At 64.0% G+C, this 15,232-nt stretch overlaps 1 protein-coding gene and 1 long non-coding RNA gene across 2 annotated transcripts in view; one reads left to right on the top strand and one right to left on the bottom strand.

Annotated features, from left to right (window-relative positions):
- Positions 1–487, bottom strand: part of LOC115280135 — a 3,078-nt gene extending 2,591 nt beyond the window's left edge. Inside the window, exon 1 of the long non-coding RNA XR_003903681.1 lies at positions 153–487. This is a non-coding gene — a long non-coding RNA (uncharacterized LOC115280135). The remainder of the gene's footprint in view (positions 1–152) is intronic.
- Positions 488–4,142: 3,655 nt separating this feature from the next.
- On the top strand, positions 4,143–15,231 carry PPP6R1 (protein phosphatase 6 regulatory subunit 1; the record flags this gene model as incomplete). The annotated part of the gene is made up of 17 exons (XM_029924396.1): positions 4,143–6,855; positions 8,051–8,283; positions 8,504–8,690; positions 8,785–8,922; positions 9,008–9,073; positions 10,343–10,455; positions 10,537–10,650; positions 11,027–11,189; positions 11,274–11,426; positions 11,545–11,676; positions 12,094–12,158; positions 12,247–12,362; positions 12,449–12,534; positions 12,833–12,922; positions 12,997–13,094; positions 15,001–15,058; positions 15,139–15,231. Coding segments are annotated over exons 1-17 (1,926 nt in total), but the record flags the coding sequence as incomplete, so codon positions are not given.
- Between the last annotated feature and the right edge of the window lies 1 nt (position 15,232).

The raw sequence follows: 15,232 nt of genomic DNA, 5'->3' as shown, positions 1-15,232 counted from the left end.
CGATGAGCCCCGAGTGCGAGGAGCCGCCGCCCCCCCGCGCAGGTGAGCGGCCGCCGCTGGCCCCCGGGTCCCCCCGAGGGTCCCTCAGCACCCCAGGTCTCGGACTCCCAAGTTCCTGAGTCTCTCCTCTCGCCTCCCCTTAGCCAGCTCACCTCCCCGGTCTCCCTCCGATTCTCCGCTCACTTCCAACTTCCCCTCCTCGGACTCAGCCCCACTGTCCAGGGACATCTCCATCTTTTCCTTCTCAGCCCCTTCCCCTGCAACAGCCCCTTCCTGCTCTTAGACTCCCCGCCTCTGACCCTGGCCCTGGCCCCGGCCCAGGCCCACTAGAGCAGCGAGGTTCTCCCTGCTGTCTTCCCGGCTTAGCGTGTGAGGAGGGCTCGGGTAGCAGCCTGCGGAGCCGGCCAGGCCTGCTGGGGGCCAGGCGGCCAAGGCGGGGACCAGCACCAGGCCCTGCCCTGGGGAGACAAAGGCCCCGCCGGGCAGTCACAATTAGGGGTGTTGTGATGGGGGTAGCTCAGGGCATGCAGGCCGCAGAGGAGGGGCTGGGTAGACCGGCTGGAGGTGGCCTTCTCTGCCTGGGAGGGACGAGCTGGAGATGACAGATGGAGAGTAGGAAGAAGGGCCTTCCGGGTGGAAGGAACAGCAGGTGCAAGCCTGTGAAGGTGGGAACCCGGGAGTGGTCTGCAGAAGTGTTGGGGGGGGCGGGTGGAGGACCTCGGTGCCGCTGCCTGCTTGGCCAGCCCCCTGAATGTGACCTCCTGGTTAGGATCTTTCTTGCTGGCTCTTTGACACACCTGTGCTGGAGCTGAGGCCACAGACGTTACCATTAATGCCGGCCTGAGAGGCAAGACGCTTCTGGAAAGGAAGATGTGTTAGGTGTGGTACGGGGTTCGGACCGGTAAAGAAACTTCAGTGGGGTGTAAAATGGTGCTGATGTCCGTACTCTTCTCGCTCGGCAGCTCTGGGGTTTCAGTGGACTGCTTGTGGAAGCCTGGAGCCTAACGCGAGGTACAGGAAGTGCTCTGGGACAAGTAGCTCTTAGGAGTATGACTAGGTTTGGGATTCCGTGTCGTGTCGCAGTGGCTCTCAGCTTGGGGCGCTTGTGGCCTCAGGGGACACCTGGCAGTGGCAGGAGACACCGGTTGGTACACCGAGGAGGGTGCTGCCCGACATCGGACAGTGGCCGGGACAGCCCCGAGTATCAGCCGTGCTGCGGCGGAGAGCCCCTGCCCTGTAGCTTGGGTGTCGTGCCCACTTCTGCCTTATCTGCCCTGCCGCTGCCCACGAGCAGCTGTGCGTTCTGAGTTCTGTACTTTGTTTTAGTATTTTCAGTGATTTTTTTTGTTGGGTCGTCTGCTGTTTCTCTGCATCAGAGGAGAGCCCTCTGGTTCCTGCCTACCCCATCACCGACACTTTTTTCAGGATCTATGGAAAGTGACTTTAGCAGGTTACTTTTCCCTTCTGGACTTGAGTCTTTTTTTTTTTCCCCCTTAATTAATTCAACCAGGATTTCTAGCTGTGGGCCTGGCCTTATGCTAGATCCTGGTAAATTGGCATCTTGCAAAGGGAGGCAGGTGACTGAACAGGCAGCTCCTGTCACAGAGGGCTCAGATGCTGTCGTGGGGTAACCACGGAAGCTGTGGAAGTGTGGAGCGGGCCCCTAACGCAGTCAGGGGAGGCTTCCTGGAGGAAGTGGTGTCTGTGCTGAAGCCTGAAGGACCCAGGAGGAGCGAGTCAGGCCCAAAGAGCTGGAGGAAAGGCAGCGGGAGCCGCCAGCCAGGGCAGAGGCGAGGGTGCCCACTTGCACTCAGGTGTGGCGGGAGTGTTGAGCGCCATGCGGGTTGCAGCAAGAGAGGAGGTGAGCTGAGGCCAGGGAGCTTGGGTGAGAACGGGAGGCCTTCCTGGCGCCCCTGGCTCACCGGCGCCGGGGCAGGCTCAGCACGTGGGGGTGGGACACGCCCTCCTTTCCAGGCCAAGCATGGTTTTCTCTTTGAACACCCGCTTTATAGATCTTCCCGTGGGAGGTGCGATCTTACGGTAACCGTGAGGCGTCCCCCGAGGGAGGAGACGGAGTCCAAGGCCACAGGGAGAGGCAGGATCGGAACCCAGGCGCTTCTGACTCTGGATCTCCCTGGAACACTGACTCTGCTCCTCTTCGTGTTCCAAATCTATTAGTTGTTTCCCTTTTTTCCTTTGAACCCATAACTGATCCAAATGACCATCCCGAATGTGAGCTTTCAGGCCCCTCCTCAGTCCTTGGCCAGGGGTCTGCAATCTTCTATTTCCTAATTATTGCAACCCCCTGGGGTTGGACCCAAGTGGCCACCTCCCCTGGGAGAGTGTGATCTGGGGTGTCCCCTATTGTGTCCAGGCTTTCCCAAGCCGTGGACAAGTCCCAGCTATTGTCCTGTGTGGCTGTGGCCAGGTCCCTCCCGTGGCCCCAGTGGCCCCTTGTCCAAATGGGGGTCCTGCTGCCTGCTTTGCTAGGTCTGCCCTGGGTTCTGCATCCTGCTCAGGTTGTGGGGTCGCCATTACTGTCATCCTATCCTTGGAATCAAAGTCGCCAACCCCATCCCAGGCTTGGGGAGACTTGAGGGAGGCGGTCTCACAGCCCTTGGACCTGCTGTGCCCTGCAGGGGGCTGGGGCCGGCCTTTCAGTCGTGGGCTCTCTCCCTCGCCAGGGCTCACCTAGCTCGGCCTCACCTCAGCAGCCTACGGGCCTGTGACGGCTGACGGTGGAGGCGGCTGCAGGCCAGAGAAGGCCTCTCCTAGTGCTGGACCCCCTGGAGGCGCTCTCAGGACCAGGGCCAGGGCAGGCAAGGAAGGGGTGGAAGGTGAAGGATCTGGCCCCAGGCTCCCCGGCACCGACAGAGATGGTGGAGGCAGATCGGATCCATGGCACAGTGGGGCCGGCTCTCAGGGCCCTGCAGCCCGGCCCTCCCTATCTGAGCCCAGGCAGGGGTGGGGGGCGGGGGTGGGCAGGCTCCTGAGAGGGCAGCTGCTGTCAGAGGCCTAAGAACAACGCAGCAGGGCAAGAGACCCGAGGCGATGGTGCCAAGCTGGTGGAGAGAGGGAGTTTCCGTTTTTAATGGCTTCCTTTCTCATTTACAGTTTCCCCTTCTTCCGTTTGCAGCCAGTCATGGTTTTCAAACGGTCGCTAAAAACCAGTGGTAGTCACTTCCGCTTTCGTGAAGTTTGCTAAACGTTGCATAGAGTGGGGGTGGGGGGGTTGCGAGGCGCCGGCCAGAGTATTTGAATGACCTGGGTCGCTCAGGCAGATGTGCGGAGGGTCTGTCTCTGGGTTTTCTGTTTTGAAGCTGTCATCCCTGGGTTCGCGTCCGGCTCCTTCCCTCCTGCTGGGAGTGTCTGGGCTTCAGCGGGGTCAGGGGCAGATGGAAGGGGCCACCAGCCTGAGCTGGCCCTTCGCACACGACTCTTCCTGAGGGTGTGGACCCATTTCACAGATGAGGAGATGAGGCCCCAAGATGCCAAGTGCCTGGCCCAGGCTCACCCCAGTAGAGAGTGAGATGGAACCCCCCTCTCCAGTTCATCTGGTGCCCAGGGTTTCCAGCAAGTTCTGTTAAGAGGGAAGATGGGATTGGCCATCAGGACTTGAGGCTGAAGTGAACTGAGAGTGTGCTTTCCTGTTCTGTGTGTGTGTGTGTGTGTGTGTGTGTGTGTGTGTGCACATGCTTGCTCTGTGTGTGTGCGCGTGCGTGCTCTCCTGTACCCGCGTCTCTGTTCCGTGCAGGGCGGAGACATGACGTTTGTAGGGTACCAGCCACCCCTCACTTGCATGTGATCCTTGCAGCCTCCTCTGATTTTGGGAGGGACAACCTGAGGTTCTGAGAGTTTAAGGGGGTTCCTGGGTTCCGAGCCCCCTGGAGTCCATATGCCCCACCACCCAGCACCCTGTGTCAGTGGCTGGGCCCTCCCCTGCCCAGGTCTCTGGAAGGCCGCTCAGGGAAGGAGCCCGTAGCTGCTGTCGAAAACCCACCTGCTCGAAGAGGGGAGTTTGGGGATGATGCCTGTGCTCGCGCACACGCGCCCTCTAACTAGGTGCTTTGGAAGTGGGTGGGTCTCAGCTCTGACCATTTCCGCCTGCAGACGGGAGAGCAGGGCTGGCAGAGTCCTGGTTCTGCCTCTCGGTGGCCCTGTCCCCAGGTCCGTCAGATGGGAACATTCACTTCCTTGTCTTGGTGTGGAGACCAGGTGCCCATGCCGGCGCATAGGTTTTCAGGGGGTGCGGGCTGGGCCCCATCCCCCGCCGCCCCTCAGCCGTGGGGGGTCCTGCCTAGTTCTGGGACGTGGGGGCTGTGGGAGGGGAGCCTGCGCCTGCTCTCTCTGCCTCAGCTTTTCTGGCCGCTGGCGTCTGGTGAGCTCTGGGTGACTCGGACAGAGTGAGGCCTGGGCCTGGCCCTGTCACCACAGCTTGGGCGACTTTGGTTTTGTGTTTGGTGGTGGTTTTCATTGAGATACAATTCGTACGTCATGTGGTTCATCTATTTAAAGCGCACAAGTCAGCGGTTTCCAGTATACTCAGAGTGGTATGGCCCTTGCCGGAGTAGGTCTTTTCACTGAGGTATAACGGACAAAATCGTGTACATTTGGTTTTAGAACTTTTGGTTTCTTTTTTAAACATACTTTTCCCAAAAGGAAATCCCATACCTGTTAGCAGGGGCTCCCCTGCTCCTGAAAACCTCTAATCTGCTTTCTGTCTGTGGATTTGCTTCTTGCTGGCGTTCACGTGAGTGGCGTCCACAACACGCAGTCCTTGGTGACTGGCTTCCTTCCCTGGGCTTAGGGGTCTTTTGGACTCTCTGGTCTCCCCTCACGTGACCGTCTCCAGTGGAGAAGGAGGAGGTGCGTGCTCACCACCTTGAGCTCCTTGCCTCTCACGGCTCAGGAGGTGGTCCTGTCCCCACGTTCACTCAGCTCAGGACGCGTGCCCACACCGGCCGCCTTGGAGCTGGTGCGTCACCTGTGCCAGTCCGCAGTTTTCTGGCCTGCAGCACACGGCCTGTCACAGACTTGTTACCCAGGGAGAGGGGACGGCCATCGAGTGTGGAAGGGTTTCTTGGGAGGGTCTAGGATCTGGGCAAACGGAGGGGCTTGCCCGGGTGCAAAGGAGAGTCGCAGAGCACTTTGGAGCGCAGGGGGGGCCGTCCGTGTTCCCCCGCACGGCTCAGCCGGCCCTTGCCCTCCTCCCCCCTGCCCCCACCTGTGACTGTGGTTTAGCAGTGGGGCGGGGGACCTGGGGGGAGCGCTGCCGAGGCAGATATGTCACCTGCTGCCTCAGGGGGCAGGGCCTCGTGACACACCGGGGCTTGCAGATGGGGGTGTGTTTCTGCTGCACTTTCTGAGCAGAATCGCGTACCAGGTTGTGTGCTGGGTACTGCCCCTGGGCGCTCACAGCAGCCCCCCAAGGAAGGCTCTGTGCCGGCGTCATCCCGTCCCCATCCGGGCACCAGGCACGTTCACCGAGTGACAGCACACTGTGTGCAGGCCAGGCTGCGTGTCCCAGAGCTGGTGGATGCAGGGGGTGCCAGGGGCCTGCCTCCGCCTTCTCAGGGGATAGACGCCTGGCAGCAGACCCCAAGGATGAGAAGGAGCGGGTTACTAGGATGCCCCAGGCTGGCAAGGCAGCCAGAGCTGAGTTTCTAAGAAGAACCCAGGCCTGGCGTGCTCTGCACACAGAAGGGCCAGTGTGTCCGGCGCAGGTGAGGAACTCGGTGCGAGGGAGCTGCAGGAGGCGGCCACGCGGGCCCGTGGCCAGGGCCAGACCGAGACGTGCGCGAGGTGGAGGGGTTCTCGCTCCTGAGCACGGACAGGCTGTGTCCAGGCTCCATCTCAGCAAGTGCGGCCTGGACGCCTGTGGCACAGAATGCAGAGAGGTGAGGGTCCCACAGGTCAGACACGCCCCCCGTGGCTGAGTGACCAGCTCCCTGAGTAGGCGCCAGAGCTGCTGCTGAGCGTCCCACCAAGCCCCTGAGGCCCAGGAAGGGTCCGATCTCCAGCTCCCGGGATGGGCTGGCCGGTCAGAGCTTGGGCCTGAGCCTACGTACTTCTCTATAAGTGAACAGGACGAGGCCCCCGCCCGAGACTTTACCTTCCTGGAGTGCTTGGGTGGGCAGGTGCCTCTGTGCACCTCCACGCCCTCACGTGGAGAATGGGGCCATCCATACCTTCTTTGGGGGCAGTCGTGAGAGTAGGGGAGGTGAGGGCCCGACAGTCCTGAGAGCGGTCAGTACACAGTGTGGGCCGTCAGTCTGGCACGATGGCAGGGAAGGGGCCCCCATTCCCGTGACGCCAGGAGGCCTGGACGCCCAGCATGGTGCTGGGGCAGTGCTGTCCTGCAGGGACCCCCTCAGGAGGGCCACACACCGCATGTGGCAGCTGCAGGACGCCGTGCGAGGGGCTAGGCCGTAGCTTGCTCGGAGAGGGTCGTGCAGCTGTGAGAGATGGTGTGGGACTGGAAGTCCCGGGGAGGCTGGGCCTGGCCCCAGCGGGGCTAGGAGGCTGGCAGCGGCCCCTGGGGTCTCGAGTGCCAAAACCCAGGGAGCCCTTTTGGGCTTCTGGCCGTGAGTGGACACCAGGCACTCAAGTTTGTGTTTCAGAAAAGTGGCCAACGTGGGGTGGAGGGCTGAGGGGCGAGTCCCTGTGTGCTGTGGGTCAGCCCCCGCGGCCCTGCCTGGGGCCTGGTTCCTGCTGCCATCGTCCATGGCGGTGTCTCGTCCACTCCACCTGCCGTTGTCCTGGGCCAGGGCTGAGGACTGACCGGGGCCCCAGGATCTGGGATCATTGCAGATTTAGAGCCACTGGTTCCTGGACATGGCGGGAGGGCGCTCGGAGGTGAGTAGTCTCCTGCAGAGGCTGGAAGGGAGGGCTGGGTGCTGGAGGCGGTGTCTTGAAGGGACTGAGGCCACATGTGTCCCCCACCCCCACCCCCCACCCCCCGCCGTGCCCTGGCTTTAAGCCCTGGCTGCTTCCTGAGGGAGTCAGAGCCACTTTCTGCTCTGGGCCTGTGGGGCAGAGAAGGTGAGGGAGGGCCTCAGTCCACCGTCCGTGGCCTCTGCCCCAGGTGGTCGGTGTTCACAAGGCGAGTGACGAACTTGAGATCTGGGCAGCACCTGTGTGGTGCTTGGGAGCCCCCAACCCTCCTGGGCATGAGTTGCCTGTCTTGCACTGGGGTGATGACACCTCAGAGGGGCCTCAGGTGCTCTGCGCGGGGGATGAGTGCCTGGGCGGGGCCTGTAGAGGCCTGGCTGAGTCCATGTACCCAGAGGGCCCAGACCCGCAGCACCCGGGGGTGCTCCTGGTGGCGGTCAACTACCTGTGCTGGGGTGGGCCACGGGTGGGCCACGGCCTTGTCCTCCTCCCCACTGAGTCAGTTATCCTGTCCTGGTGCCTTTGGGCCCCAGTCAGCTGCTCTTCTGGGAGGGCCCCTCCCCCCTTTCCTCTTCCTTGTCCCCAGCCCTGGGTGGGGGTTGGGTGTGTTTGTGTGTGTGTGTGTGTAGCATCTAGGCAACAGCCACAGCCTGGAGACATCTCAGACTTCCCTCTGCCACTGCCCCACGCCCTGCACGTGGCACGGTGATTTGCTGGGCTGGCCAGCAGCCCGTGCTGGCGACCATGGGGCATTTGAACTTGTCCAGCAAATAGATTGAAGTGAGTCTGATGCTAGAGGCACCAGGATGAGCACTGCTTCCCGCCCCGACTCTGGGGGTCCCTGCCCAGATTTGGGACCGAGGACACAGGCCCTGGATGGGGACGGGATCACAGGGGCTCTGTGTGCAGCCTCAGGGCTCTTCTTTGCACGCCTGGTGTGTGCACTGCTACCCCCACCCCCCTCCGGACTTCACCCAGGGCCTGGGGCGGAGGGCTGCTCAGGACCCTTGTGTCCGGGTGGGCAGTTGGCCCCCTGGACTAGAGGGTGGCCCTGTCAGGCTGCCACGCTCATTGGGCAGTAGGCGGCAGAGGTGGAGGGAGTGGGGCAGGGCGGAGCAGAGCGGCAGAGGCCGGTATGTGAGGCAGACCCCGTCCCCAGGGCGCCATGTTTTGGAAGTTTGACCTGCACACGAGCTCACACCTCGATGCGCTGCTGGAGCGGGAGGACCTGAGCCTGCCCGAGCTACTGGACGAGGAGGACGTGCTGCAGGAGTGCAAGGTCGTCAATCGCAAGCTGCTGGACTTCCTGCTGCAGCCGCCGCACCTGCAGGCCATGGTGGCCTGGGTCACCCAGGAGCCGCCCGCCAGCGGCGAAGAGCGCCTGCGCTACAAGTGAGCCCCGCCCTGTCCGCCTGGGGCCCATGCTGGCAGGGAGCCGGGAGGCAGGGGTGAAGCAGGGCGCTGGGGGTCAGGTCCAAGCTCAGGAGGCTGGCTGTAGCCTTGGGGGCAGTGGGGAGCCACAGGTGCATTCTGACAGGAGGGCATGGGGAGGCGAGGATGGCCCTGTCAGCTTCCCTGGCATCTGTCTCCCTTTCGGGACATGAACCCCCAGGTACCCCAGCGTGGCCTGCGAGATCCTGACCTCAGACGTGCCCCAGATCAACGACGCGCTGGGCGCAGACGAGTCCCTCCTGAACCGGCTCTACGGCTTCTTGCAGAGCAGCGGCAGCCTCAACCCGCTGCTCGCCAGCTTCTTCAGCAAGGTCATGGGCATCCTTATCAACCGCAAGACAGACCAGGTACCGCCGTGCTGCGCCAGGGCGGCGGGCGGGCGGGCAGGTGCACGGGCCCTGGGCCCTGCCAGGTGACGAGCGTTGCCCCTCCGGCCCCCAGCTCGTGTCCTTCCTGCGGAAGAAGGATGACTTCGTGGACCTGCTTCTGCAGCACATCGGCACCTCAGCCATCATGGACCTCCTGCTGCGTCTCCTCACCTGCGTGGAGCGGCCCCAGCTGAGGCAGGACGTGGTCAACGTGAGCGCGGGGCGGGGCAAGTGGGGGCGGGGCAAGGGCAGGGGCGGGGGGCCAGTGAGCCGAGCCCCGCCTTCTCACCCCCCAGTGGCTCAATGAGGAGAAAATTGTGCAGCGGCTCATTGATCAGATCCACCCGTCGAAGGATGACAATGTGAGTGTCCCCTACTCGCCTGCTGTCCCTACCTGTGGCCTGGTCTCTGCACCTCAGGTCTGCTCTTCGCGCCAGCTTTGCCCCTCCTCCCTTGGAGGTGGACTGATGAGGAAGGGAAGCATTGGGACCTGGTGGGTGTGGCCTTTCCGGTCTGCTGCTGGTAGTGCTCCCGCTGAGAGTAAGGGGCCGGGCCGCACCCACCGGCTGGTGAATCAGGAGCTTGGCCAGCATCTGATGGGTTGCAGCCTGGCGAGTGGCCTCTGACTCTAGACCCTCTCGCTGCCGGCCTCCCTGGGTCCCTTCCCCGTCCCCTCCCCTGCTGACTGTGACCTGGCAGATGGACCCTACTTGTACTTCAGAGCATCCGTGCAGAGACAGGGGTCCCGAATCCTCCCTGCAGCTCGTGGGGCCCCGTCGTGTCTTCTGGGGTGGCTAGCTTACGGAGCCGAGGCCCACAGGTGTGGGTCATTAGCCTGGGCGTCAGTCAGTGTCTGTGCCAGTGGGTGAGGACCGTGCAGGCCTGTGGCACAGGGGCTCTGGAGCGTGAGCTGCCCGTGGCCCGGGTGGTCTGGGGTCTGCACGGGTTACGCTCAGTTCTGCTCGTGTTTCTCTCTCTCGGCTATTTTTCGTAACAGTCTTGTTGAGATACAGATTACATGCCGTGTGGATCGCCTGTTTAGAACGCAGAATGCAGTGGCTTCTAGTGTATTGGCAGAATTGTGCGGTTATCGCCGCAGTGTTGGAGAATTCTTTTCGTTACCCCAGAAAGGAAGCCCTGTGCCCATTAGCTATCATCCGTTCCCTTGCGGTCCCCCGGCCCTCAGCAGCCACCAGTATGCTGTCTGTCTCCGGGTTTGCCTCTCCCGACTCTTTGTACGAGCGGAATCACAGAATACGTGGTTTTCACGACCAGCCTCTCTGCTCTCTTGCGTTGTGCCTGTCAGTGCTCCGTCCCTTCCTAAGGCCGAGGAATGTTCTGACACGCAGACACATCCCACGTGCTTATCCACTCACCAGACACCGGACGTCGGGCCGTTTCCTCCTTTGGTTACAGCAGATAGAGTGTCACCTTCTCCAGGAAGCTTTCCTGGGTTTCCCAGTTCTTTGCCATCTCTCCTCTCCCAGCGTTCAGTGCCTTCTGTTCCTTCCCTCAGCAGTTGTGTCCCCATGTCTGTGTGACCCTCCCGTCCTGTCCTTCAGGGCGGCGGGTCAGCGCACGAGGGCCCGGCAGCCGGGCTGCCGTCCTCAGCTCTCCGTGTGCCTCCCCAGCAACATTCCAACGCGTCCCAGTCCCTGTGCGACATCATCCGCCTGAGCCGGGAGCAGATGATCCAGGTCCAGGACAGCCCGGAGCCCGACCAGCTGTTGGCCACCCTGGAGAAGTGGGTTTTGGGGGCAGTTCCCAGGCCCAGGGAGGGGTGCTGTCCGAGCCCTGCACTCTGACCCCTTGCCCCCTGCCCCAGGCAGGAGACCATCGAGCAGCTGCTGAGCAACATGCTGGAGGGAGAGCAGAGCCAGTCCGTCATCGTGAGCGGGGTCCAGGTGCTGCTGACCCTGCTGGAGCCCAGGAGGCCAAGGTGAGGGGGGGCCAGACCCGTGGCTGGGCCATCCCTCGGAGCCCCGCCCTCTCATCTAGAGGCCGAAGGTCATGGGGACACGGCCTCTACAAGTGCCGGCCCCTTCTTGGTGGTCACTTAGGGTCCCAGGAGTAGAGTCCTCCGCTTGTATCTGAGGCCAGGTAACCCCCTGTGACTTGGAGCTAGCGGTCTTGAGTCCGGGCCCTTCAGGCGGGTGGTGGCCTGAGACACTGGGCCTGTCCCGTGTGGTCCCTGGGCACCCGCCCCCGGTCCTCTCCCTGCCCTTCTCGGGGAAGCCGGTGTTCACTCCCTCCCAGAGGTGCCGCACGTGTGCGTATCCGTGCACACGGGTCCTCCATCCTGTCCCCTGCCACAGGCCTGAGTCTGTGACCGTCAACAACTTCTTCAGCAGTATGGAGGGGCAGCTGGAGCTCCTGGCCCAGGCGACCCTGGACAGCACCACGTCCAGCGTGGGCGCCCTGCACGCCCTGCGCCCACGCCTCGGCCGTTTCCACCAGCTCCTGCTTGAGCCCCCTGAGGTGGGCTGGGACGCCGGGGAGGGACGGTGGCAGGGAGGGTGCCCCCACGTCGCGGGCAGCGCTGAGCCTCCCCTGTGCCCGCAGCTGGAGCCGCTTCGAACTACGTGGGGCAGCCTGGCCCCCCCACTGGGCAACACCCGGCTGCATGTGGTCAGGCTGCTGGCCAGTGCCCTGAGCGCCAATGACGCGGCCCTGACCCAGGAGCTCCTGGCACTGGACGTGCCCAACACCATGCTGGTGCGGAGGGCGGGGGGTGGGGGGCCGAGGGGTCAGGACCGGGCGGGGGCCCGGGGCAGGGACTGGGGGACAGGGCAGGTGGTGGCCTTGGCACCAGCATATGCCGCCCCCCACCCAGGACCTCTTCTTCCACTATGGCTTCAACAACTTCCTGCACGCCCAAGTGGAGTTGTGTGTGAGCGCCATGCTGGGTGCTGGGCCTCCTGACAGCGGCCCCGAGACGCCCGCCCCCAACCCCGTGGTGAAGCATGTGAGCTCTGGCCCCCAGGTCCCCTTCTCTCCCCGCGGGTGGGCTCGGACCCAGGTCCCCCTGCGGGGCACCTGTGCGGGCTGGGGGTGGGGCTCGGGCTTGTCTTAGGTCTGTCTTCGAGAAATGAGGGGTGACGTCTAGGTAGTGCGGGACGTGGTGTGTCCAGGACGACAGAGACGGTCTCCTGCTTGCTGCCTCGCTTTAGGGGAGGCGCCTCCCTGGATCTAGCCCAGGGCCGCAGGGAGGAGCTGTCCAGCAGTTCCTCGGGTGTGGCCGGGGTGGGGACGGCTGTGCCGGGCAGGGGTGGGAGGCCCTATGAGGAGGGTGGGGCTGGAAGGACGCAGGGGAGGAGGGGCGAGGCGAGGAGGAGGGGCTCCGGCGGCTGGCCCCACCCCCACGCCCAACCTGCCCTCCCAGTTGCTGCAGCAGTGCCGCCTGGTGGAGCGCATCCTGACCTCCTGGGAGGAGAACGAGCTCGTGCAGTGAGCATCCGGGGACCCCTGCGCCCGGGGGAGGGCGGGCCAGGGGCAGGTGTGGCCAGTGGCCAGCTGTGGCTCTGATCTTTTCCAGGTCCGCAGGAGGCCCTCGCAAGGGCTACATGGGCCACTTGACCAGACTGGCCAACGCCCTGGTGCAGAACGCGGAGAAGGGGCCCAACGCTGAGCAGCTGGGGCAGCTGCTGAAGGGTGAGGGCCTGGGTGGGGTGCGCCCGGCGCTGGGGTCGGGGGAAGCCGCGGGGCACCTCACGTCCTGTCCTCTCTCCTGGGAGCAGACCTGCCCAGTGAGCAGCAGGAGCAGTGGGAGGCCTTTGTGTCCGGACCCCTGGCAGAGACCAACAGGAAGAACACAGTGGACCTGGTGAGGCTGTCTCTCCCCTCCATCGGGGTTCTCCCCTGCACACACCGGCCCTGGTCCTCGCCCCTGCCCATTCTGGTCCTCATTCCTGCCTGCCTGCATCCCCTCTGCCCTGTCCGCATCCCCACCCACTTGCACCCCACTGCTCTGGTCCTCACCCCGCCCACCTGCTCCTCCTGCTTGCCCACGGTGGTCCTCACCTCTGCCTGCCTGCTCACCGCCCCCGCCCATCCTGTCCTCACCCCTGCCCGCTTGCACCCCACTGCCCTGGTCCTCACCCCTGCCTGCCCACCCGCCCCAGGTGAGCACCCACCACCTGCACTCCTCCAGCGACGACGAGGATGACCGGCTCAAGGAGTTCAGCTTCCCGGAGGAGGCCGTGCTGCAGCAGGTGGGCTGCGGGGCGGGGGCGGGGCTGCCCGCTCCTCCGGGCCCCACCCGGCCCCTGACCGCCGCCCTCCGCAGGCCTTCATGGACTTCCAGATGCAGCGCATGACCTCCGCCTTCATCGACCACTTCGGCTTCAACGACGAGGAGTTCGGGGAGCAGGAAGAGAGTGTGAAGTGAGTGAGCCCTCGTGGGAGGGTGGGGGCTCGGGGACCGAAGGCCGGAAAGCTAGCCCCACGTGCCCTGGGGCTCCTCCTGCCGCCCTTCCCGTTTGCCCTGGTGTGGCGCCCCTGGGACGGGCCCTTGCAGCCCGGGCAGCCCCCGGGCTGACGGGAGAGACTTTGTCAGTGACTGGTTCTGCTTCTTTGTAATTGCTGTGTAATAGTATTTTAACTCGGGCACTAGACCATTTTCCTCGGGGGGTGTGCCTGTGGGAGGGGCTCGCCTCGAGGGGCAGCAAGGGGTGCGTGGTGTCGCGGTCCCCAGCTTTATTTTCCAAGTTTTTCACCAGAGGCATATGTTGCTTTTACAGTCAAGAGAAGAAAATTAGAACTTTCTAGCCATGTAAATCACATGAGTAGTCCTGTGGCAGCCATAGGAAGGCAGCAAAGGGCCATGGCTGAGTGTCACTTGTGGGGGCAGCCGAGCCGAGGCCTGTCTGCGTCGTCACTAGCAGTGTGCCGGTGCTTCTCGGCTGGCGTCCTCCTGTTGGGTGCCCACCGTCCCCCTCTGCTCAGGGCTCAGGGGCCTCCTTACGGCGGGGGAGACGGAGGGGCGTGCGGTGGCTGTGGGAGCGGGATCACCGCGCTGCGCGAGGGGCGTGGCCAGCGCCCGCCTGTCCCACCCACGCAGACGTGAGCTCTGTGCCCACGGCTGCTCTGCCCAGCCCGGCCCGTGGATGGCCTGGTGGTGCTGGCCGTGGGCCCCAGCCCTGGGCCCCAGAGAAGGCCTCGCCCTGTTAGAGATTGGTGGGACTGCCCGCTGTCCTCTTGACAGAACTGTGTGGCCTCCAGCATCACATCGTTTCCAGTGGGGCTGCAAGCGCTTTCAAAAAACCAGGAAAGCCATGAAGCATTCTAGAATGGAAGGCAGATGAATGTTTTTAGGAGATCGGGGCTGATGACATTGCCCTGTCGGGCCCAGACTGCCAGAGTGGGCTGCCCGACCGGACCAGCACGCTGGGCGCTGCTGTCTGGGTGGTGAGGTCTCGGGGCTACCGCGTGGGCAGGTCTGCACGGTGTCCTTACCCAGGGCTGCTCAGAGCGCTGAGGGGACACCGTGTGGGCGGGTCTGCACAGGGTCGGGACCCAGGGCTGCTCAGAGCGCTGAGGGGACACCGCATGGGCGGGTCTGCACGGGGTCGGGACCCAGGGCTGCTCAGAGCATCGATGCCCATTTGTTCGCATCTTCCTGGCAGTGTCGCCCCCGGGGGAAAGAGCACGTGGTAACTCGGGAAGTGTCTCTAATGCAAGGGATGGACAGCTGCCCGCTGCTGCTGCTGCCAGAAGCAGTGGACAAAGGGTACAGGCAGAGGCTGCTGGGAGGAGAATAAGTCAGGAAGTCAGGTGCCTACTCCACTTTGTGTGGGCGCTGAGAGCATGTGCGCTCGCTTCCCTGGAGCAGCAAGTGTTTCCGGGGGGAGTTCAGGAAGGGAGCTGGGCAGAGGGGGCCGGGTGTGGGCCCCCCCAGAGGCGGGCGGGATGGGGTGAGTCCCAGCCCCAGACTGAGCTCTGGCTGGGTGCCGTGGCCCGGCGCTGGGCGCCGGCTCGCTCTCACTCACCGGAGCCGGGAAGGCTGACGGCCACGCCCCACCTGCGGCCAGGGGCCACCGCCTCCGTCAGAGGCAGCCCGGGGCAGTCCGAGGGCAGAGCAGGGGACAGAGTAGGTGCTGCTCGGCAGAGGCACCCCGTTCTTTCCGCACTCCTGAGTGCGGCCGCGCTGGGCCCCGCCGCCGTGGGCCCAGCCTGTCTCCCTGGGGAATGTGGGCCCGCGCGAGGCGTCCTGACGGGTGTCCCTGCGGGAGGGCCGAGGCAGGAGGGGCGGAGGCAGAGCCTGACCACTGCCACCGTGCTTCTCTCCCAGCGCGCCTTTCGACAAGACCGCCAACATCACCTTCTCCCTCAACGCCGATGACGAGAACGTGAGTGCCGCCCCGGCCCGGGGGAGGGGGAGGTCCTGCAGACAGTGCCGCCACCCCAGCCCCCACCCTGCACCCCGCAGCCCAACGCCAGCCTGCTGGAGATCTGCTACAAGGACCGGATCCAGCAGTTTGACGACGAGGAGGACGAGGAGGAGGAGGAGGAGGAGGAGGAGG

Source organism: Suricata suricatta, chromosome 16 (assembly GCF_006229205.1).
Source record: "Suricata suricatta isolate VVHF042 chromosome 16, meerkat_22Aug2017_6uvM2_HiC, whole genome shotgun sequence".
Taxonomy (NCBI): domain Eukaryota; kingdom Metazoa; phylum Chordata; class Mammalia; order Carnivora; family Herpestidae; genus Suricata; species Suricata suricatta.
This window is presented reverse-complemented; position numbering and strand designations above follow the sequence as displayed.